The sequence below is a fragment of the Heptranchias perlo genome, chromosome 1 (assembly GCF_035084215.1).
Source record: "Heptranchias perlo isolate sHepPer1 chromosome 1, sHepPer1.hap1, whole genome shotgun sequence".
NCBI lineage: Eukaryota > Metazoa > Chordata > Chondrichthyes > Hexanchiformes > Hexanchidae > Heptranchias > Heptranchias perlo.
Window position 1 is genome coordinate 184,440,358 of NC_090325.1, and position 24,617 is coordinate 184,464,974.

At 39.3% G+C, this 24,617-nt stretch overlaps 2 protein-coding genes across 4 annotated transcripts in view; one reads left to right on the forward strand and one right to left on the reverse strand.

Annotated features, from left to right (window-relative positions):
- Positions 1-2,729: 2,729 nt before the first annotated feature.
- Positions 2,730-13,330, reverse strand: mrps18c (mitochondrial ribosomal protein S18C). Of its 2 annotated transcripts, none has more exons than XM_067994382.1 (6): positions 13,222-13,330; positions 8,863-8,924; positions 7,280-7,363; positions 5,658-5,715; positions 4,610-4,669; positions 2,730-2,897 (listed from the first exon to the last, which is right to left on the reverse strand). In XM_067994382.1, exons 1-6 carry the CDS (start codon positions 13,250-13,252, stop codon positions 2,821-2,823), a joined length of 372 nt encoding a protein of 123 aa, XP_067850483.1. In that variant the 5' UTR covers positions 13,253-13,330; the 3' UTR covers positions 2,730-2,820. The 2 variants fall into 2 exon arrangements, with proteins under 2 accessions (XP_067850483.1, XP_067850482.1); XM_067994381.1 differs by lacking the exon at positions 13,222-13,330 and adding an exon at positions 11,633-11,681.
- Positions 13,331-13,421: 91 nt separating this feature from the next.
- helq (helicase, POLQ like) overlaps positions 13,422-24,617 on the forward strand; it is a 40,672-nt gene continuing 29,476 nt past the window's right edge. For both annotated transcript variants that reach the window (XM_067994377.1, XM_067994378.1), the window contains exons 1-6: positions 13,422-14,300; positions 16,640-17,450; positions 17,878-18,056; positions 18,167-18,367; positions 21,992-22,064; positions 23,755-23,852. In XM_067994377.1, coding sequence (XP_067850478.1) covers positions 14,097-14,300; positions 16,640-17,450; positions 17,878-18,056; positions 18,167-18,367; positions 21,992-22,064; positions 23,755-23,852 — 1,566 coding nt within the window. In that variant the 5' untranslated portion in view covers positions 13,422-14,096. The remainder of the gene's footprint in view (positions 14,301-16,639; positions 17,451-17,877; positions 18,057-18,166; positions 18,368-21,991; positions 22,065-23,754; positions 23,853-24,617) is intronic.

Sequence of the window (24,617 nt, forward strand, 5' to 3'; positions counted from 1 at the left end):
AGCACCAGATAGAAGTTCATGACACAATGCAGCATCGAAACACATGCTTCATAGATGTCATTGTTCCCTGTCAGATGAATGCTGAAAAGGATGTGGTTAGTGGCATGTTCATATATATCACCTGACTATGCCCTGAATCCAACCACCTTGGGAAGCAACCTGGGCTGTCAAAGGCAATGATCAGGATTGACATGTCTGCTAGGCTTGTGCAGAGATGTTACTTGAGAAGCAGAGACTAACAAAAAAATCACTGCTAGTAGTACCAAGCATTGTGGACTCTAACTGGAATCCCAAACAAGTCCCCAACCATAAATTCCACAACATACCTTTGCAGAGGGAGGGGCAGGTTATTACCAGACAATGGGAGCACACTCTAATTGGTCCCCAACAATGCAGAAAAAGGTATGCCCACCCAAAAAAATCTTTCAAAAGGGTAGGGTTGCCTCCATGTTTGGCTGTATCGCCTTCAGTCCTTCATGTTCGCCCTGATCCTAAAGTGTAAGAAACTGCAAGTGTACACATAATTATGCCATCATTGTGCCCTCCTGTAAATGCCATGGAGAATATATACTATATCAATGTAGAACCAGTGTGCAATTTTTCTCTTTTGCAAAACAAATTAAACATTTAAACTTTGGCTGTTACATGTTTAGCCATTTTCCCATTCAATTTGTAGTCTGTTTATTTGTAATGGTTAGCTTCATGAAATAATTTTTTTAAATACCTCCTTACATCTTAAAGAGACACTTGGCTGTCCCTGGACATCATGATGAACCAGTTAGCACATCTCAGTCATAGCGTCTCTGGTGAGCCTGAGCCACCTCCGTGCCCAAATGAGATGACTTGTAGCCCCTCCCCCCACCATACCCATAACATTTCCAGGTGACCCTCCTCAACCAGGCTATTCCTGGTAGTGGAATCTACATCCAAACTTGTGGTCAGACAACTCAAGTGCTGTTTACTGCTCACAAATAACTTCTCTTTCTACTTATCTACCTCTGAGCTACTCGTGTAGCTGTTGCAAGTCACGTGCCTTTGGGAAAAAAAATACATGGTGGGAAATGTGGTCTTATTTATTTACTCTAATTTGAAGAATGCCAACAATTACATCCAAGGGGATAAACTCATGATCTTCATTTGTTACACATCACATATTATTGGAGATGGGATAGAAAGAGAATTACAGCCCTACAGTAGTCAGTCAAAATTAGGTGTAGCAACTCTACAGCTTTAACTCCATATAGAAGTTTTGGAGTTCTAATTAGACGAGGGCTCTTTTTAAGTATGTGAGTTGCTAAGTTTAAGGAATTCCCAAATTGGGTGATATTCCAACACCACCTCACGTGGAAACTTGGTGGTAATTGACCCGTGGCATTCATATTTACCTTTGCCTTTATTTCTGTCTAGTATTTACAAAATATATCTGACATTTCAATAGTGACAATTTTATTTAGACAGATGATGACGTGGGTTTCTTGTTAATTACAAGAAATCTAGTTTGAGCTAAACAAGATTTGACAATCATGGGAGCTCAGCTTCAGACATTTTCTAGGAACTTTTGTTCCTGGTAGATCTGAGCTGAGAATGAGGCAGCTATTTAACTCAACCAATCATTTAATCACCTACAGATTACTCATCTCATTTCTACTGTCAACATTTAATAAAAAAGCTCAAATAAATCTCAACATTTACAGATTTTATAGTTTGGAAGTCCGCCTCAAAGGACCAAGGAGGCAAAGTAAATTGTGTGGATGGGAGGAAGAAGTTACAACGGGACAGAGACGGACCAATGAATGGGCAAAACTGTGACAGAAGGAGTTCAATGTGGGGAAGTTTGAGATCACCCACTTTGGATCAGAGAAAGGCCACTTGGAATAATTTCTTAATGGTGAGAGACAAGGAGGCGAGCCAAGGGATTTAGGTGTCCATGTATACAAATTACTAAAAGCTAGTGCACGGATAACAAAAAGTAATCAAAAAATTATGGAATTTGACCTTTATCTCAAGGGGTTAAGTGACAAAGTATGCTTCAGTTGTACAGAGCTGTGGTTAGACCCTATCTGGAGTATTGTGTTCTGTTTTGGGCACCAAACTTCAGGAAAGATATACTGACCTTGGAAGGGGTACAGCACAGATTCACCAGAATGATACCAGGGCTAAAAGGGTTAAATTATGAGTTCAGGTTGCATAAACTTGGCTTGCATTCCTTTGAGTTTAGAAGGATGATCTAATCAAGGTGTTTAAAACTATTTGAAAGAGCTCTTTTAGGGTAAATCAGGGCAAGAGTGCATAATCTTAAAGCTGGGCCAGTTAGAAGTGAAATCAGGAAGCACTTTTTCAAACAGAGTACTGGAAATCTGGAATCCGCTGCCCCAAAACACCGTGGATGCTGGGTCAATTGAAATTTTCAAGACCGATTGATAGATTTTTGTTAGGTAAGGGTATCGAGGGATATGGAGTTGAGGTACAAATCATTCGTGATCTAAATGAATTGGAGAACAGGCTTGAGGGGCTGAATGGCCTACTCTGTTCCACTGCAAGTCATCCAACGAATTTGGATTGTTATTTCAGTACAACTGTGTAAAGCTACAATATAAAATTACTTCCCTATATTTAAAGAACAAAAGACTATACTACAATAAGGTGTAACAATATATTGCAAAGTAGCTATATAAATCAGTTTTGCATTGAAAATGTATAGAAACATGAACAACAAATCCTCCCACATATCAGCATTCAATTCAGTTTATTGATTCTTGGAATATCATTTCTCGAGGAACTTGAGAGCATTGTACCCCAAGTAGTCACTGTGATTGATGGTCATTCTCGAAGTTTAATATCACAAATGTTTGGATCCTTTAAGAAAGCAGGGTCCTTCAATGTGACTGACATAAATCCTACAGAAAAAAAAATCATTAATACAATCAAAAAAAATCCCTGCAGCACTCAACATGAGATTTCATATTATAACAGATGACTGAAGCAAATATTTAAGAAGGGAGGACAGGTCTTTTACTCTAGCCTACCAGAGGTTGTTCAAAAATGTTGAATGAGTTGTGTCAGGGTGGGGAGTACTGAGTGGAGTGCCTCAGGGTTCGATGCCAGGACCACAACTGTTTCTAATTCACATATGACTTGGATTCACAAATTTAGTGCAAAGTGGTTAAATTTGCAGAGGACACCAAACCAGATGGTGTAGTGAAATCAGAGGAGGCAACACCTTTTGCAGAATGAGCTAGATAAAATATGTGAGTCAGCAGAACAGCAGCAGATAAAATCTAATTACAGACAAGTGCAAAGTACGCGTAAGGGAAGGAAAACACGCGACACACGTACTCCACGAATGGTGTTGAACTAGCCAAGGATGAAGCAGAATGAAATCTAGGAGTCTCAATGCTCAACATGTCTAACCAATGCACAGCAGCAATCAACAAAGCTAATAGAATGTTAAACTTTGTACCCAAAACAGTGAAATATAAGTCAGAGGAAGTTGTGATCAAACTGTACAGGGCTCTGGCAAGACCATATCGCCAGTACTAAGTGAGATATTCAAGCACTGGAGGCAGTACAGAGAAGAGCCACAAGGCTGATGCCCAGTGTCAGGGGGTCTGAGTTATGAGGAAATACTGGAGAGGTTCAGGCTTTTCAGCCTAGACAGGAAGCATCTGAGAGGTGATCTAATAGAGGGATGTAATAGTTAAGGGAATGGAAAAGGTAAATCCAGAATATTACTTTATATTAAATTATAATATAGGACAAAGGGACACAGTTTCAAACTAGTAAAAGGTATTTTTAGGACTGCCATCAAAGCAATCATGTGGAATAAAATATGTACTAAAGTCTTATAACAACAATTTGCAATAATATAGTAACTTTCATGTAGAAAAACATCCCAAGGTGTTTCAGAGCCATAATCAGATATAAATGGATGCCAAGCCAAAGAAGGAGATACTAGGAGGATGACCAAAAGCTTGGTCAGAGGTGGGTTTTAAGGAAAGTCTTAAAGGAGAAGAGGGAGGTGGAGAAGTTTAGACAGATAATTCCAGTGTGGGGCTTAGGCAGCAAAAGGCACGGTCGCCAATGGTGGGACGAAGGGAAGGGGGTCGAATAGGATGTCGACGTTGCAAACAGTCTGGTTCAGCCCGAGACAATGGCCAGGCAAGGTGATTGAATTGGCAACTGAATGGAGTTTGTGGCGGAGTCGAAGACGATGACTTCGGTCTTCCCAATGCTTAACTGGAGAAAACTGCTGCTCATAGAAGACTGGATGTCGGACAAGCAGGTGTGGAGAGGTAAAACTGGGTGTCTCAGCGTACATGTCAAACTGAACCCATGTCTTATGATGTCATTAAATATATGGTCAACTAACAGAACCACTTTTGAAAACTTATGTCCATGGGTCACACACAGAACACGAGTAAGCCAAATGCACATCATTTGTCAATGGCCAGGTACAGAGGGTGGGAACATACAGCTGCAGTTCAAAGACAGAAGAATCTAAGCCTTTGAACATAGGCAAGATAACTATAAAAATGTTTACACGTGCCAGTTAGGAAAAGGTGTTCAATGTTAGCTTTAGAATTAACGTTTTTTTTAAATCAACACATACCCATTTGCTGGGCTCTTTTGATGGTCTTGGAAATTTCTCTTTGTTTCTTTCCACATAAGCCTAAAAAGGGGAGAAAAATTAAAAATAACAATTTACTGCACTAATACAACAGTAGGACGTACTGCTTGATACATACTTCAATTTCTCGACAGCTGACTGATCACAGGTCTTAACCAGGAAACTCGACTGATTCATCCAATAAATGTTTTAGCTAACAGAAGGTTTATTTATCTATTCCAAAATGAATGCCTTCAAAAGTGGGGAATGAAAACTTCTCTTGCCTTAATTCAATCACTTAAAATTCTACTAAGTTGGTGCTTTTAAGTTATAAGCTGAATTTTAAAGTTGGTTTCCAATTCCTGCTCACACTGATCAACTGTCAAAGAAAGGCTTTCTATTCTGTAAATAAATATTCAAAGCAGTCAGCTTGCAGGTATTGTGCATTTGTACTGACAGGAATTGAGATAGAACTAATATTCCAGCAACAATCCTGCACTCCATGGTAAGTTGTGTGGTGTGAGTGTATGCAAGGGTCATGTTTGAACGTTGTGAAAGAAATGGCAATTCCTGATTCTATTTTTAAACCCTTAACAAAAGCAAGCCCAATGAAACAAAACTAAATCAGTACATTTCTTCTTAATGTAAATGGTTATTTGTGTTTTGTTCTATCCTCTTTCTTTGCATTTCTCCTCTCTCTCTTTGCCTCATTAATGTTTATTAGTGGTAGAGTTTTTGCTTTGAAAAGTATCTCTCCCTCATCCCTGACATTTCAGTTACAATTTTTTTTTATGCTATTATATTTCAATGATTGAGATAACTGTACCTCATCTGAATTTAATTGGAATCCCCTGCTTTACAGCATGCTGGAGTTTCAAGATTCCATGCTCTAATATATTAAGAAGCTCACCAGATCCCTAATGTAAACTATACCTGTTCTCCCCTACTTCAAAACACACACACACTGGCTGTGGGTGTTTGTCAATATGAAAAGCCCAGAACTTTCTCAGTTGGAGCCCTAAAGAATACCAAAACTTTTCTGGTGTCTTACCTGTTATATGTCTGCCAAAAATGCGACCCGTATATGGAGATACAAACTGGGACAAAAGCTTATTAAGGGTGGGGGGAGGGGAGAAGAGAGAAAAAAACAAAAGAAATGGAAATAGATGTTAGTGTCAATACATTCACAAGGTTAAAATACAAGTATTTTGTATTTGGTTTCAACTGAAGTAAAGTAAATGAGCCATTAAAAAGGTTGTAAGTCTCAAGTTTCTCTCTTTAGAGAAAATTGACTTCTCAATTCCAAAATTAGTTTTATAACTTTCATTTGTTTTGGATAACATTTGTTGTAAAATGAGTTTGGGTAGTCTCAACCCAGTAACTGATGGGCATGGACCCATATCACAAGACCATCCATAACTGGGCAATCTCACCGAGACAATCCACAAGGATGGCTGGTGCAGGACATGAAAAACATTCACAATGCATAAAGAGCTGCTCTTCTGAAGCCGGGCTTAAGGCACATCATTGAGGCTGAATAGAGGATGCGTTACTTTGCAGGTGGCCTGCGTTACATCTGACTTTGGAGTACTTGTTGCTGAAAGAGTGGAAAAGTGTTCTATTCCTCAGTATTCACCTTGATATGCACCAAAATTGAAGAAAGAAATCCCACCTGATCCTTATTTGATATGTGTGGCTTCTAAAATGGGAATCCCCCCCACCCTGGTATTAGCATTAATTAATGACACTAAGGCTACTACATATATCAGAAGCAACAGAAACATATTCATGGCACAGCCATACACAATTAGGACAAACATTCCAATCCTCATCTTCTCTGCTCGACGTACAATTTTGACCTTAAACTAATGCAAAAATACATCACATGACCTCAAAACGTATCACTCTACAGCCAGAGTGCAGCCATAAAGAACGATAACTGCGGGGGAAAAACTCTAATGTTGCGGCCAATATATCTCACACTCAGGTTTATTTTCTGTAAACCACTTGCCCTGGCTTGTATCTTGTCTGTGTTCCACCCATCTTATCAGTGGGGCACTCCAAACGTGACTTCAAAAAATCGAAACCAGATAAATGTTTGTGGTCCAGTGACGTTCAGGGCAGTAAATGCATGGACAAACACGATGTTTCGCTACCTACATCGTCCTCACAGGGGCACTAGTGTGACATTTTTCATTTACTATATATTTTCTTATCTTTCTAACCAGAACTCCAGAAGTATGACAGGGATATTTTATACTTTGGATTCATTGCCATGAGATACTAGTTTTAGAGTCAAGAAGTTGAAGCATTCACCAGAGAAAGGAGACATTTGTTCAACCCGTTTACATTGAGAGGATAGCAATACTCTTTCACCATACCGTCCAGTCGCTCATTTAAGATTTTTCTTTCTAGAGTCATGGACAGAATAAATGGAGTATGTATGAAGGATATCTGGAATCACAATTATAAATAGCTGCTATACTGAGCAACCAATGCATTCCAGCACAGTAAACAGTAGCATTCGTCTAGAGTGGTGGAATTTTAATAATCAAATACTATTCCATGCCAAAATCACGTCAACTTATTTGCCCAACACACAAACAACTTATGTTTATTTATTTGATCACATTTACATCTCTCCCCAACCCCCAGTGAGTAACATGGACAAACCTGTATGTTCTTGTAGTCCACTGAAACACCACACAGAATGCACTTCTTGGGAGGTTCTTTGTAAGGATTTTCTAACTTTATTGGCTGTAAGAAAGTGGAAACTATTTGAGCTCTTGAAACACATTCCTGCACTAAACCATTTCCCTCCTCAATTCATACACAATAGAAAAAATGAGTTGTTTACAACATAGTATGTCATAAAAAGATACAAAACATACAAGGAAATTTTGCATTTCACCCCTTACTATGTCTTCCCCATTAAGACAATCATAACATTAAATCTTCAGCAAACTATTATATAAATTGTAGATGCAAAAGAGGGAAAGTTGATGTGGTATTTTCTTGTATTAGGGGGGTGGGCACTGACCAAAAGATTGGTTCAAGAGGAGAATTTTAAAGAGGGTCTTAAAGCGAGAAACATACAATAAAAAAGTAAACGTTTAAAAGGAGTAAAGCGAAGAAAAGAACGTGCTTTTATATAACATATTCTCAGAACAAATTTCAAAGCACTTCCCAGCCAATTAATTATTTTTGAAGTGTAGTCACTGTTGTAATGTAGGTAAATTGTGCAGTATTAGGTCCTTCAATAAGCAATGAGATGATCTCATTTATCTGTTTTAGTGATGTTTGTTTGATCAGACTTGGGGCTTCAGGTACAAAATTTTGGATTTCAAGTACAGACGAGTTGATAAAGCTGTTTAAAAAAAAATGGGATCGTAGGTTTTATAAATAATGGCATAAAATGTAGAACAAATAGGTGATTAAATCTCTACAAATCATTGGTTAGGCCACAGTTAAAATGTTGTTTCCAATTTTTGGTGTCCTACTTTAGGGTGGATGTCTAGGTCATGGAGAAGGCACAGAAGATATTCACTAGGATGACACTAGGGATGAGAAGCTTTAATCAAAAGGAGAAAATAGAAAAACTTGAACTCTCTTGATTACAGCAGAGAAGGTCAACAGAAATTCTAATGAAGATGTTCAAAATTATGAAGGGTTTTGATAAGGTAAATATAGGAAAACTATTTCTGCTGGTTACTGAGTCGGTAACTAGAGGGCATAAGTTTAATATCATCACCAAAAGAACAAAGGGAGAGGTTAGGGGATTTACACACAGAGGGTTGTTAAGGAATGAAATGCCCCATCAGAAACAGTAGTGGAAGCAGGATCCATATTAGCCAGTAACTGAACCCAAGACCTTTCTGTCTTGCAAAGCTGAATACAACACCATTCAGTGTATTTACTCATTGATCATTGGGAAAGACTAAGTAAAATTTCCTTTAACAATAATGAGATACAGCACATCACCCTCTTCTACCAGCTCCAATGCAATATAATCACCACCAAATGTCAATACAGCAGAGTAGTAGAACTGTTCAAATTAGTGGAACATTTTAGAACATATTTATTTACTCAACACAACCCATGGTAAAAGCACGATTTCTCTGGCATAGCACATAGTTCACTCAACTTTGTTCATTCACTGCCCCTAGGAAACTGAATGTCATTTTGAGACTACTATGAACTTTTAGGATCTAAAAATACTTGGTGATACGTGTTCACATCAGATAATGCTTTCTTACCATGTCAGAAGTGTTACTAGCGGCTGGAACATGTTGAGTGCTGATCCCCTTTTGCCAGTACCCTGCAAAGTAAACAAATGAGAAAGGAAACAAATGAGAAAAGGCCAGTTTTCTGTTGTCTGGGTCTTCGGGGGTTGCTAAATTGCAAATGCTCAAAATCACTTCACTCAGGAGCAGGAGTTCAACATTAGATTTTAAACCAGGGTCCCATGTGTGAAGACATTTCTAAACAATTACTGCAATTAACACCAAAATACTCAATAATTTAATAACAAAATCCATTTTGCAAACATCATCAAGGCCACTTCACAAAATGGTAATTGTCAAAGTAACTCCAGACTTTTGTGTAAGATCAACATAATCCTATCATCCTTAGGGTTAAGCATGTCAGTTTCTGGGCAGGTTGAACAGAAATTTCCAAAGTGTAAACTAGGCACCTAAAATATAAGTTATTCCCCCCCATTTACTTCTGCATCTTATGATGCAGAAGCACTAATTAATGTAGAAGAACATTTTAGGGGGTTGCACTTTCCATTTAAAGTTCTTCTTGACAAAAAAAAAAATTGGTAACCAATATAAGATATTGCCAAGTTAGTTGCGACACTGTGATCCACCATTTGGGTCTCCTCCCCTCGTCTCAGCCACTCCATGGTGCAAGTTACAGGGAGGGGCCCTTTCAAGTCTTGGAGCATTTTCATTGAATTTAGTCGGAGCCCATGCTGTGGACCAACTTTAAAGCTAATCCAAAGCAACCCAATCCCCAAAAGCACTCTACTGGCCAAATATGTAATACTCTGTTTTGTCTAGGGTCAGGTTGTACCACATCTGTGGTGAGCTTTGTAGGTAAATTGAGTGTAATGAGCGCTGGGAGATGGAAGAACAGATGAGATAAAACTGGAGGAGGAGAGGAGTTTGAAGTTGTTCTTGCAATTTTAAGCGATGGTGCAGAAGTAAGCAGATTTGGCTGTGGAAGGGGAGATAATAGTACTGGTCGAGGTGGTAAGCTCTTAGAGTGGGCAGCTGGGCCAGTCAGTCGCCATGTACATTTGATCTGAGAGGAGCAAAGAAACCAAAGGGAGACGGTTGTGGGGTAGAATGTTAAAGGAGATGAAGTCATCACAGGTGGTAGACCAGAAAAGGTTGGCATTCAAAAGGGCACTTGAAAAAAATTGCAGGGTAGTTTTTCCCCCTAGGGCCAGACGAGAGTGGAGGAACTTGGGGCAGGCAGAAAAGATAAGTTTTTTTTTATTGTTTTGTTGGATATCAGCACACACAAATTGGGCCCCAACCCAAAGCCATTATTCATTCAAAAACTTCATAAAAGAAGCTAACACACACAAAAGGCTTCAGATTTACCAGGAGCTCTAGAGACAAGCAACTCTAGACAAACAATGTCACTGAAGTTCCTATACTCTTCACTTTAGACTGGACGTCAGAGATATACATTGCTGATGTGCTGAAGAACTCTCCATTTATCAGATGCCAGCAAGATTACCAAGTGTTAAATGCTTTGACTGCTTCTTCCAGTAACTCACACCAGGGAAGGAAAATCTAAAGGGCTGGTGTCTCCATGAGGCAATAAATTCAATGTTTTTAAAAAATACTGCAATTAGGTGAATTAAAGATCATTAAAGTCTTAACTGCAGATTTAAAAACCGATTTTTTTTCAGGGTCAGAAACTGAGAAATTGATATGGGGGGGGGGGGGGGGGAAACAGCACCATAGAATGCAGGGAAAATCAGCAAATATTAGTTATATTTGGAACATCACTAGAAGTCAAGAAAAGAAGCAAGGGACTAAATGTACAGTTAAGCTAAATGACCAACCCTGCCTTTTAAAATGGTACACTAGTTCCAAAATTTCAGGCAAGCTTGAAATGTACCATCTAAATTAAAACAAGATTTTGACACTGTATAATGGAATCAGCATTTGTTTTTAAACAAAGTAATAAGACCGCTACAAGGATATTTCTTGGCACAGTTTGCTCTCCAGATTTGTACCAGACGCCTCTGTTGTCAGCCAGGTATTGTAACTCCTTACATGTGTGCATAAATGTATTTCTGTACCCAAAGGATGCTATAGATGCACTGATCAAAAATTAGGGCCTTATTAACTCAACACTGAAAGATGCTAAGAGTACAATCACTGACCCCAATTCCCTGTTGAATTTGGCACTGAAATACACGCACGTTGCAGTAGTGACAATAATCACACACGTTGCATGATTTACATGCAATGTGTGACACACAACACATGCAATGTGCAAGCAGATATCTCTACTACAAAGCACACACATCCTAGGACCCAATTTTCAGCACAAAGATTAGGGAAAATTCTGGGATTTTAATACAAAACTCACGAGAGAATTTTTTAAAAACAGATCCACCAACCCCCAAAAAATCCAGGAATGGGTACTGATTCCTAGTTACAATACTTGCCACATATCACATTGATAGTGTAGTGCACCAAAGAGAACCTTTGCGTTTCTTATGGATGACTTTGAAAACTTATTCTTGGCTCATGATATTTCTTATAATGTAAAATACACATTCGTTTCCATTGCAAATAAAAACCAAAAAAGCTGCAAGTATTGCCAAATCTGAAGCAAAAACATAAAATGCTTGAAACACACACATCAGTCAGCATCTGTGGAGAGAACAGACAGCCAACAGTTCAAGTGTAACCCTTCAACACAGCTGAAAAAATGAAAAGTAAACAATGAAATAGAAATCAGAACTTATGAAGGGTTACACCCAAAACATTAACTTGCCTGTTCTCTCCAAATCCTGAATGACTGGCTGCATGTTTCCAACATTTTCCAATTTTTAAATTTCTATCACCCCCCTCTCAAGCACTTAAACCATAGACGTTTACAATGCAGAAGGAGGCCATTTGGCCCATCGTGTCTGTGCCAGCTCTTTTCTGGAGCAATCCAAAACTAATCCTACTGCCCTGCTCTTTCCCTATACCCTGTATCAATCCCAAACTAATCCCAATGTGCCACTCTAGAATCATAGAATCATAGAAGTTACAACATGGAAACAGGCCCTTCGGCCCAACATGTCCATGTCGCCCAGTTTATACCACTAAGCTAGTCCCAGTTGCCTGCACTTGGCCCATATCCCTCTATACCCATCTTACCCATGTAACTGTCCAAATGCTTTTTAAAAGACAAAATTGTACCCACCTCTACTACTGCCTCTGGCAGCTCGTTCCAGACACTCACCACCCTTTGAGTGAAAAAATTGCCCCTCTGGACCCTTTTGTATCTCTCCTCTCTCACCTTAAATCTATGCCCCCTCATTATAGACTCCCCTACCTTTGGGAAAAGATTTTGACTATCTACCTTATCTATGCCCCTCATTATTTTATAGACTTCTATAAGATCACCCCTAAACCTCCTACTCTCCAGGGAAAAAAGTCCCAGTCTATCTAACCTCTCCCTATAAGTCAAACCATCAAGTCCCGGTAGCATCCTAGTAAATCTTTTCTGCACTCTTTCTAGTTTAATAATATCCTTTCTATAATAGGGTGACCATATCCTGCATCAATCCCAAAACCCCGCTCTCTCCCCATATCCTGTAACAATCCCAATGCCCTGCTCTCTCCCCATACCCTGTATCAATCCCAAACTAATCCAAATGCCCCACTCTCTCCCCATACCCTGTCTCACCCTCTGCTCCAATTTTCCCTTAAAAGGTAAACAATTTTACAACACCAAGTTATAGTCCAGCAATTTTATTTTAAATTCAAGAATTTAAAATAAAATTGCTGGACTATAACTTGGTGTTGTAAAATTGTTTACAATTGTGAACCCCAGTCCATCACCGGCATCTCCACATCATGACTACCCTTAAAAGGTGCAATGGTTTCTGCCTTAAAATCCTACAAAATCCAAAATCTGTCGCAAAGCATTCCATGCTCCAACCTCCATGGAAAGAAATTTCTAAGCTCTCTCCTCACTCTCAGTGATCATTTTAAATTGATGCCATCACCACTCACCCATCACCAACCAGAAGTCCTATTCATCTATCAAAAACTATACATAATTTTAAAACCCTAAATTAAATCTGCTCTCTGCTTCAGTGGAAACAGTCCCAGTATCTACTCGCAGCTATAGTTTATCATCCCTGGCACCATCCTGGTGAATCTCCGCTGTACGCTCTCTTGTGGCTTAAATGTCCTTTCTATAATGGGGCTCCCAAATCTGCACACAGTAAACTGCGGCCTGACCAGTGTTTTATACAAATTTATCATCACTTCTTCAGTCTTGTAAGCCACGAAGTAACTTGGTTTCCACCTTCCCGTCCCCTTTAAAGTGTTCCAGGGGGTTTTTTAATCGCCCGCCGGGCCTGTTACCTAAGCGCCATGTCCTCGCCGCCCGCAGCATCCCGCCTGCCCACCGGAAGGGGTACGAGCGTTGCGCGCGCGCGCACAACACGCCGAGCTACCAACGAGCGCGCGACACCTCAGTCCTCGCGCGCACTGGTTTCGATGATTTGAATCGTCAACCGCTGCGTCATCAACGGACCAGAGAGCGCCCAGGAGCTCCTGACCGCGCCGGAAGTGACGAGTACCATTCGGGCTCTGAGTTGAGTGAGTGGAGCGCAGCTTGCTGTTAATGTGGGCCGGGCCAGGCCAGGCCGAACCGAGGGGGTTGGAGTCCGTCACTGTAATGTGATTTCTAAAGACATGGGGAGGTTTGGCCTGCCTGGAACAGCAGCAAACCTAGACACGCCTGCACAAAGCGTCAGCTCCCAATCAGCGTGCACCGTATGAATTTAAACTGTCAGCACAGTGGGACGATATTAGTGAGAAGTGATTATGACAGCTGTAGTGTGTGTGTGAACTTTGGGGTGTCATTGTGAATGTTCTAGTATGAGTGTGAACATTGAGGTGTGAGTGTGACAGTTCTAATGTGATTGTGAACACTATGAATGTGATTGTGGCCGTTCCACTGTGACTAAACATCAGGAGTGTGATTGAATGCTCTAGTCTGATTGTGAACGTTAGGAGTATGATTTGGTCTTCTCTTGTGTGATGTGAACATTGGGGTGTGATAGTGACAGCCCTAATGTGAGTGCTAGGGGTGTGATAGTGACAGCCCTAATGGGAGTGCTAGGGGTGTGATTGTGACCGTTCTAATGCAAGTGAAAATATTCCAGTTTGATTGTGTTTTTCTGGGGAGATGCTGAAACAAGACAGAACTGGTGTGGCACTGAGCGTGTCGTAACATGGATTTGGACCAGGCCAACAAGAGCCAGGATATTAATCAATGGGTTTCTATCCGGAAACGAGTTAGGGAAAGAAAAATCAGTGTCCAGACTCCACCGCCCAGCAAGAAAAAGAATAACCACATGAGCCTTCCTGAAATGAATGTGAAGGGAGAGGAGGAGGTACATCCTGCAGCATCACTGACCCAGGATTACATGGAGCAGGTACTGCAGTACACAGTGATGTGAAGATTTGCCAGACATATACACAACAGAATATGTGGATTTACACAAGAGATTTTAAAGGGATGCACAACACATTAAAAAAATACAGAAAAACTTGGGTAAAAGACAAAATAGATATAAACAACAGAGAATGAGTTAAATAGAGATATGCAACCGAGATATAGATGTATATAAGACATGTAAAGGGGTGTATAGGATACAACAAATATCTACAACAAAGACCTGGATTAAAAGAGAAACAACATATACAACATAGGCCCAGCTAAAAAAGATGTTCAAGATCTAACTGGCTTATACAAAGGACATGTACAAACAAACCAGAGATGTGCAACAGAGATTTGCTGATATACACAAGAGATGGATGTATAGAGAAATAGAGGATACATGTCAAGGACTAGTGGTAAATGGAAAATGAATCAATGAGTAGAGCCAACTTGGTAATTCACGAGGCATACAGATGTGACATGCTTGCTGTTTAAATTTAGAGGGTTACATGTGCTGAGGACTGTTTCTTGGCTCATATTCCCACATAAACTACTAATGTGTCCATGCTTAATAAGGAAAACACTATTAAGATTCAATTAAAATTATGTCTGGCAAGGCTGTCTCCCCAACCCCAAGAGATTCCAGGGGATGTAATTATATCCACCAACCTCATGTTTAACCTCCTTTCACTCTGCCAAATCACACTTCTCTGCTGTCCAGGTCCTCAATGTTCATCACCTTCAGCCCAGTTTCTAATTACTCTAATCTCAGACAATTAACATTTAACTTTGAAATCAATTTACAACTTTAATATTTTTAATTATAAATAAGTATGTTAGTTGAACTCCCATGACGTTACACACAGGGTGGGGAGATAGGTCATTTTGATAGTGCGCGTTAGTGTAAAATGGGTGATAGCGAATCGCAGCTATCACCTATTTTACACTATCGCACAAAGTCAAAATTACCCCCAGGGAGTCACGGCCAAGTGTAGTCTTCACTGCAAGGTGAAGTGAAGTTAGAGGGTGGGAGTAATTGGGTCAGGGCACACAGACGTAATTCAGTTCCCATTTTAAAGTCTCACATTCTATTATTTTTATAATTCCATTAATTATGAATTCCTCTGTCCACATTTATAATAGAAACTGCCTATGTAAACTTATCACACTGTGATTCGACCCTCCAGTAAGTGGTGGTGCTGCAGTACCTCCACTGACGGAAGTATAATAACAAGTTTACATAGACAGTTTCCATTATAAATATGGGCATAAGAATTTATAATGGAAAAAGTTGATGGGAAGTTCATACAGACATAAGCTTTTTAATGTACTTTTAGATACTAATTGGTCTCCTGTGGTGCAAGTAGTTAAGATCAATTTGAATTTTTCAGGACAGGGAAGGGAGAGAAAGGGGAAAGAGGAGTGCTGAGGCAGGGGAATTCAGATCAACGGGGATAGGAGTAGCATTTTAGGGGGAATGGCAGCCAGTGAGCGACTGGGGGGAATGGGATTGACAGCTAGTGGGGCGGAGGGGAAGGGGTCGAAATCTTGTTCATTGGGGGAGGGACCAAAATCTTGCTCATTTGGATGGTGTTGTCAATTCATCTGCTCCGGTTGAGGTGGTGTTGGGGGGGGTGGGGGTTGAGGGCTGAAATCTTCCTTCGTGGAGGCAGGGGGGGGTGGTTGTGTTGGTTTACTTGGTCACTTCATGATTTTCTGGTATCATGATTTTTATCAGAGACTAACACACAGATTCCTGTGTGTTTAGTTAGGGGCTATCATGTAATTGTTAGACTCGGCCCCATTGTAATGAATTGTTCACATAACGTTCTGTTTGCAGCAGCACCAGCTGGTGCAATAGCTTTATAATCTTGAGACCACTCACTTTTTATAATAAATAACAGATTTTTATATTTATATATAATGTGCATGTGTTTATTTTTTTGTATACACTTAATCAAATTGAACGCAAGTTATATATGGTGTGCCAATATATCATTAAAAATTAATCTCTTTGAAGATAAATGTTATTCATTGGTCAGTTTTAAGCAAGATTTTCTCAGCCAAATAGTAACACTGAGCATAAAGTTTAGTGTATCTGTCCTTTCCCCATATTTAGAAGAGATGCAAATATCCATAAAGGTCTGACTTGTACATCAAATTTTAGTTGTAAATTAATGAATAATTATTGCCAGGTTGTGATCTCCAAACTTTTTTCAGCCTCCAAGCTTTCCTCCTTGTGGTTTATTGTTTTTTTGTATTATTTGATGTGGATGAAATTACTTTGTGCACTACTTTAATTGTGAACTCTTTGTGCTACTGTATTTTTTTCAGGTTGACTGTGACAGTCAAGAAGACCTCTTTGGGGACTATGATAGCTTTGCAGATGACAGCTGCTTTTTGGCAAAGCTTGAAGATACAGAAAGACGACATCCTGTTTGTACTTCAAGCCCAGTGGAAAATGAAAAGGAAGACTGGACATGCGCTGTGGAATGTCTGACAAAATTTCAGAATCCTGAGTTGCTTAATTGTTTGCAAAATGATGAGAACAAAACGCACAAGCATCCTACAGAAGATGCGATCTTTGCTGCTGTCGACGCAGTTACAGACTCTAGTAGGAATAAGAGTAATGCTGCTGCAACTGAACAGATTTGTACTAAAACTTTGTCTGTGTTGCATGATGAAAGCACAGATGAACTAGATGAGTTACCAAGCTCACAACTTGCACTATTGGAAGAACTTAACTCGCCACCAATAAAACAAGAAAACAAAGAATTAGAATCAGAAAATAGTTGGTTGTTGAACTGCTGTGTCGATGACAACCCTGCTGTTCCTTCAATTTTGGATAAAAAAGCGCTAATTCCTGATAAAATACAAAACCAATCAAGGACTACAAATTCTGGAACAAGTAAGCGGTTGAGTCTGAAAGATCAGATGAAAAATACAATGGCTGGAAATGCTAAGGCACCAGCTCCACAGACATCAAGATGTAAACAACTGAAGGAGATTGTTCTTTCTGAGGAAATAAATGTTGCTATGAAAACGATTGAAGCTACTTCAGGCATTGATATGGGGCCTTTTTATGGACTTCCAAGCAAAGTTAAGGACCTGATTTTCCAGTTCAAAGGCATCAAAGAACTTTATGGTAAATATGATACAAACTTTAATCAGGCATTTAACTGTCATAGCCATGTACTAGGTATATGGATAAAAGAGCCGATTAAGTTGACCAGTATTTATGCCGTGATGGGACATGATATCCAAAATCTGTCTTAGGTTATTTCATGATTTACTTTCTCTACATCTTGCATTCGGTAACAACAGTACAACAGAACGTTTTCACAAATTCTATTACACTTGCTGGTTAATTTTTATAATTACAGAATATGCAACGAGAGTAGACGTTTATAGTGACAAATTTGTGCAGCGGCAAGACCTCTTGGTGAAAAGAAGACTGCTAATTAGCCTTAATGCTAACTTGATCTTAACACTACATTTAAGTATATTTTATTCCTGAAATACTAAAATGATTTATAGTGAAACATCTGGTGATCTTTTATTAAACTTTACAGAGTGGCAACATATTTGCTTGACATTAGAATCTGTGCAGGAAAGAAAAAATCTAATTTATTCACTGCCAACAAGTGGAGGGAAGACACTGGTTGCTGAGATTTTGATCATGCAAGAACTACTATGTAGGAAGAGAGATGTACTGTTTGTTCTGCCATATGTGGCTATTGTCCAGGAAAAGGTGAGAAAAACTGTTAACTAACTTACGATGCAATGTTTTTAGTTAGTCCTGCACTCTGAAATAACACAGATGAATTATTAGGGAATTGTTCATTTCTTTGATTCCTTTAGGTGCGAGGACTCTCGGCTTTTGGAATAGAATTTAATTTCTTGGTGGAAGAATATGCTGGAAGCAAAGGCAGGTTCCCTCCAATCAAGCGTAGACAGAAGAATTCCCTGTATATTGCCACCATTGAAAAGGCCCATAGTTTGGTGAATTCTCTAATAGAAACAGAAAGAATTAATAGTTTGGGACTTGTTGTAGGAGATGAGGTAAGCTTACTGATTGTTGCCATATTGATTATCCAATTAACTGATTTTGTCTGTAGGATTAAAAAGAAGTTGAAATGGCGGTGTAGAGGTGCAGCAGGTTGAAACAGCAATGTGCAGCATTATAGAGTGGAAGGTTGCAGATTCAATGCCTCATTCACTGATTCCCAATTTCATCTGCAGTCCATAGGAAGCAGCAGAGACAAGCTGCCCCCTCTCAAGGAAGAGGGACAATTGGAGGGGTGTCTTTACTAGTCACTCATACAAAGCTCCTGCAAGCAGGCGTCTTAGCAGCTGGAGCAGCATGGTTTCGCAGGGGAAGGGGAGAAACAGATGATTAAGTAATCTTGAGGGAAAGAGGTATGCTCTTTCTGAAGCATAACGCCTTGTCCTAGGCTGAGTTCCAAAGATATACAGTATACAATTTTAAATTCCCAGTTCTAACTTACACGTTCTAGTGAAAATTTAGCTCATCGTACTTCACTATTACAAAGTAGAGTTGTGTTACAATTCAGGCTTCCTCCCAGACTTTTTTAAAATTTGTGGTCATGGATGAAAGCAGCTTCCTTAGGCTGACTTGAGCCTCAAGTGATCCAGATCTTCTAACCTTATTCGTGCAGTTAATGGGTTAGCATGCCACAAGATTAATAATGACACTTTTACTGAGTTACTTTGCACCACATTTACATATGGGTTTAACAGCTTATGCACTTGCTCTCTTTGTTAGACAGAAAAACCTTAAAGTTCAGGGTGTAACACCAGTCAAAATTATTGCAAGAGAGCAACTCACGTGGAAGTAAAATGAATACTACAGAACAGTGTTTAACTTACACACTAATATTTCTTAACCTGAAAATAACAAAGTATTTTGGAGTCTTATGAGTACTTTTTCAGACTCTTCAAACTGAGTTCTTTTATGGCCTATTATACGCAGCAGGCCGGCCTTCAGAGTTTTCTCTCACTGCTGTGATGTGGAAAATAAATGGTTAAACTGAGTGAAGTAAGGATGAACAGCTATTGCAAAAATAATAAGCTTTTCATGTCAGCAGTAATAGTTTTTGTCTCAAAATTGTCTTCCCCTTGATAAATACACCATTAAAGATAACAGATTTTGTTATAATAACAAAATAATACCTGCTTCCTCAAACTGCACAATTGCACAAGCACCGTATTTAAAAGCCTCCTATATGTGGCCAAATCTTTAAAGCTAGAAATAATTAAATAATTGCAATTTGTGTCTCTTTTTTTCCCATCATGGATTATACAGTTTTTTTGAACTCAGGTAAAAGGAAAAATTCATGGTTGCCATTCTGTCCCTGATGTGAACATAATTTTATTCTGGGCCTGAGCAATTAATATGTGGTGACTCCTCTCCAGGGGCTCATGCAGAAACATGAATGTTCTTGTATTCACTTAAATCCAGGCCCCAAAGTAGAGACAAAAGAAATCCTTTCAGAGTAGGTTACCAGAGCTCCATTTAAAAGTCACAATACTTCAGCCTAGCTTCAATTTCATATGAGCAAGATATAACAGGACAGGGCCTTGCATCCATTGCAGTCTGCTTATTCTTTCCCCATCTGGGATAGATATGGAAGGTGAGAGACCTTTGAAGGTGAGGTGGAACAAAGAGAAAACTTAAAAGTATAAAATTATGCTCTCATCAGGGACAGAATGGCAACCATAAATTTTTCCCATTACCTGAGTTCAAAAAACTATAATCCGTGATGGGGAAGAAAGGGACAAATTGCAATTATTTAATTATTTCTACCTCTAAAGGTTGTAGTTATAATATCTAGATATCATATATTAAAAATACTCATCTGTGTGCACTTCCTGTTAACTGTTTTCATTATAAATTCCTATTTCCACATTTATAATGGAAACTGCCTATGTTAACTTGTCACACTGTGATTTCACCCTCTTGCCAGTGGTGGTGCTGCAGCATATTCACTGATAGGAAAAACATGAACAAATTTACTCGGGACTTCTTTTGTTGAACTGCAGTAACTTCAGAATTTTGGTGGAAACCCTGTTTACGCACTTAGAGTTTCTGCTGAAGTAATGGTGGTGGAGTGGGAGAAGCCCTGAGAAAATTCACCCCATAGCAGTTACAACGCGGAACCAGGTCATTCAGCTGAACCAGTCCATGTCGCTGTTTACTCTCCACACAAGCAAGCAGTCCTAATCACAACTACCCACCTTGTTACCATATTCCTTAATTCCCTTTTTTCTTCATCCACCTATCCAATCTAATCTTGAATGTTGACGTAGTGTCTATGTCAACCACTAATCCTGGTAGTGAATTCCACAGTCTCTCACTCTCTGTGTGAAGTTTCTCTTGCTCTCTGTTTTAAATCTCTTATATTTAATCTTGCCAATTCCAATGACCTGCATCCTGACTTGTACTGTGCCCACTTGCCCAGTCAGTATTAGGACCACTGCTCTTTTTGATACATATTAATGACCTGGACTTGGGTATAGAAGGTAAAATTTCAAAGTTTGCAGATAACCAAAACTTGGAAATGTAGTATCCAATGTGGAGGATAGTAACAGACTTCAGGAGGACATAGACAGAATGGTAAAATGGGCGGACACATGGCAGATGAAATTTAACGCAGAGAAGTGTGAGGTGATGCATTTTGGTAGGAAGAATGAGGAGAGGCAATATAAACTAAATGGTACAATTTTAAAGGGGGTGCAGGAACAGGGAGACCTGGGGATGCATATACACAAATCTTTGAAGGTGGCAGGACAAGTTGAGAAGGCTGTTAACAAAAAAACATATGGGATTCTGGGCTTCATTATAGGCATAGAGTACAAAAGCAAGGAATTTAGGCTAAACCTTTATAAAACACTTGTTAGGCCTCAGCTGGAGTATTGCATTCAATTCTGGGCACCACACTTCAGAAAGGATGTCAAGGCCTTGGAGAGATTGCAGAAGAGATTTACTAGAATGGTGCCAGGGATGAGGGACTTCAGTTACGTGGAGAGACTGGAGAAGCTGAGGTTGTTCTGCTTAGAACAGAGAAGATTACGGGAAGATTTGATAGAGGGGTTCAAAATCATGAATGGTTTTGACAGAGTAAATAAGGAGAAACTGCTTCCAATGGCAGAAGGGTCAGTAGCCAGAGGACACAGATTTAAGGTGATTGGCAAAAGAGCCAGAGGCAACATGAGGAAACATTTTTTACACAGTGAGTTGTAATGATCTGGAATGCACAGCCTGAAAGGTTGGTGGAAGCAGATTCAGTAGTAACTTTCAAAAGGGAATTGGATAAATACTTGAAGGGAACCTTATTCTGTCCCATTCAGTCATGTTGCAACAAAGCATCATGACCCTCAATGCTCCCCATCCACTAGCAGCCATGTAATCTCCTGGGAGAGGCTGTACTTCCTGGACTATCCTTCCTAAACTCTCTAACTTGCTCCCTTTCCCCCTGCCTTTTAAAGGCCTTCTCAAAACCAACCCATTAACCCATGCTTTTGTCACCTCACCCAACTCCCCACTTATGCATGAAGTCCATTTTTTCTCCTTTGTGAAATGCCTTGGGACATTTTGCTGTGTTAAAGGTAATATTTAAATGCACACATTGTTGTTATTATTATGCTTTTTCTTTTCTAATGTAGCTGCACATGCTTGGTGAAGGAAGCCGTGGAGCTATACTAGAGATGACTTTGTCTAAAATCCTCTACACAAGCAGTAAGTAATACCAATATTATTTGCAGTTAGCAACATTTTTATATTTTGTTATTGTTCATATCTTTTTCTGAGTGCATGTCCCCTCCCTCCAGTTAGCCTCTTCAATGCTAATTCATCTCCTGGTATAGAAGACAGTCCAACTTGCTGTGGCAGACAATACATACAGCACCATTTCTTAATTTGGCAAAAGCTATATTTGCAGAGTGTGATAAGAAGACCTTTGAACAGATGACCTGACCAAGATTTGTCAAAGCAGGTATACAAGAATAAGGCCTCTAATTTCCCCTCTCCAGATGGCCTGGAATAGATTGGGAACTTATGCTGCGGGGGAGAGCCCCATCCTGCTACTTTACAACACACCCAGGCACCAACTATAAAATTCTTCTGTCATTTTAAACTTTTAATAAATCTTTTCCCCACTTACAACCACACTGCTAATAGCCAACATTGGCCAACTGCCCTCCCACGACTACTGATGGCTGATTCCATTGTTATGCTTCACTGCACTTTGTGACCTACTGACATTACAACGAGGCATCCATTAAAAAGACTGATGCATGAATGGTGCTTACGCCCAGAATCCAAGTTTAAGTATTCTGAATGACGCAGTACTGCTAACAAATTAAAAAGTTGGTCCCAAGCTCAAGTAATTGAGAATTTTCAAAATAGCTCATAGTATGTTTTGAATTGTGCTTAGACCGCTAAGAATCCTTAAACTTAAGTTATTGTATTGGTGTCACAGATTAATTATACCATTGTCGTTTTAAGTGAGCAAAAAAAACGTAGGTAAAACAGTCCTAAAAGAGCCCGTAAATACAGCAGTTGATTTTCTTTCTCATGCTCTACATGTTAGAGGACACTGGATGACTGACAAGGTACTAAATAGAAGCTACCACCTGAGTCCAAGTGTGATTCTCTATTTAAATGTGAACCCAACAATTTAACACACAAGTGTCATAAATGATTCTGTTGGGTTGAGTCCCTCTTGTCGTAAACTGCAAGAGTGAATCTGAAATGGTTTAATTGGCATTTGAGCCCTAGGGTTGATGAGAGGCACTTATCTCCTGGCATATATCTAGTACTTTTATGTTAAATTGGAATTTTTAAAAAATTACACCAGCCACTCTAATTATGGGTTGGTGCTCAGGAACAGATCCTTATTAGATATCAATCTGTTGTGTAGGTTCACATAGGATTGCACCAGGATATTTTGGATAGCTAATTGCAAAAGAATTTACCTTCCTCTGAATAATATGTTTAAAAATAATGAAACGGGCAAACTTGGTTACTCAAAATTAAAAAGAACTTGCAATATTTATTTTTGAACCAGGCCAATAATCTCATAAATGTATAATGCAGAGCAGTCTGCAGAGAGAGATTACATGGCCAAAGTGATTATCTATTATCAGCCTAAACTTTTAGTAACCAGATCAAGCTTGAAAGTCATGATGTGGAGATGCCGGTGATGGACTGGGGTTGACAATTGTAAACAATTTTACAACACCAAGTTATAGTCCAGCAATTTTATTTTAAATTCACAAGCTTTCGGAGGCTTCCTCCTTCGTCAGGTGAATGATGTGAAAAGCTTGAAAGTGTACTCGGAGACTATGGGACTAAAGAAGCTAGCTGGTCCAGTTCCAAAGACAAGTTCCAATATTTCACTGTTCAATATTTTCTGCCCCCTTTCTAGAAACCACACAAATCATCGGAATGAGCGCAACCCTGAATAATGTTAGTGATTTGCAGCACTTTCTGAAGGCAGAACATTATACCAGTAACTTTCGACCTGTAAGTAAGGTGAAAAGTAATAAAACCACATTGATGTTCTGTATTTAAATTTCATTTTGGAGACGCAATCTGTTGCAGATTTAAACTATGGATTTCTGTTTCTCTTTTGCATTCTATATCAGTGTTAACAGTTAATATTTAACTACTACAATTAGTTGAGATCATTTACAGATAACAAATATTATGTGGGATGTTTTGTTACAGATACTTGCTTTCATTAAGTCCCAAAAGGACTCCATTCAAAATTGCCCTAATTATCTTTCTTTGTAACCAGGTGCCTGTAATAGTTTTTGCACATGAAATAAAGAATTGGCTTTAAAACTTACATCTGCATAGGTGATACACAAGTGCCAAAACAGAAAGGAAAAATGGAAGATAAACAATGTCAGTATATGGTTATGATGTGGAGATGCCGGTGATGGACTGGGGTGGACAAATGTACGGAATCTTACAACACCAGGTTATAGTCCAACAGTTTTATTTGAAAATCACAAGCTTTTGGAGATTATCTCCTTCGTCAGGTGAATGAGTGAATGAGAGGTTCTCAAATCGCATATCTTATATTAGGCTGGGACACCATCACACCAATCAAAGGTGTCGTTGGTGTTCAGACAGGTTAGCCACGGAAAACAGTAGGTCCCAGTATACTGAATACACAATGGGTCAAATTACACAGACAAAGAAAGAAAGAGACCCGAAAGGCAGAGAGAGAGAGAGAATGTCCAGTTGTATTAAAAACAGATAACTTTTTTTTCCTGCTGGTGG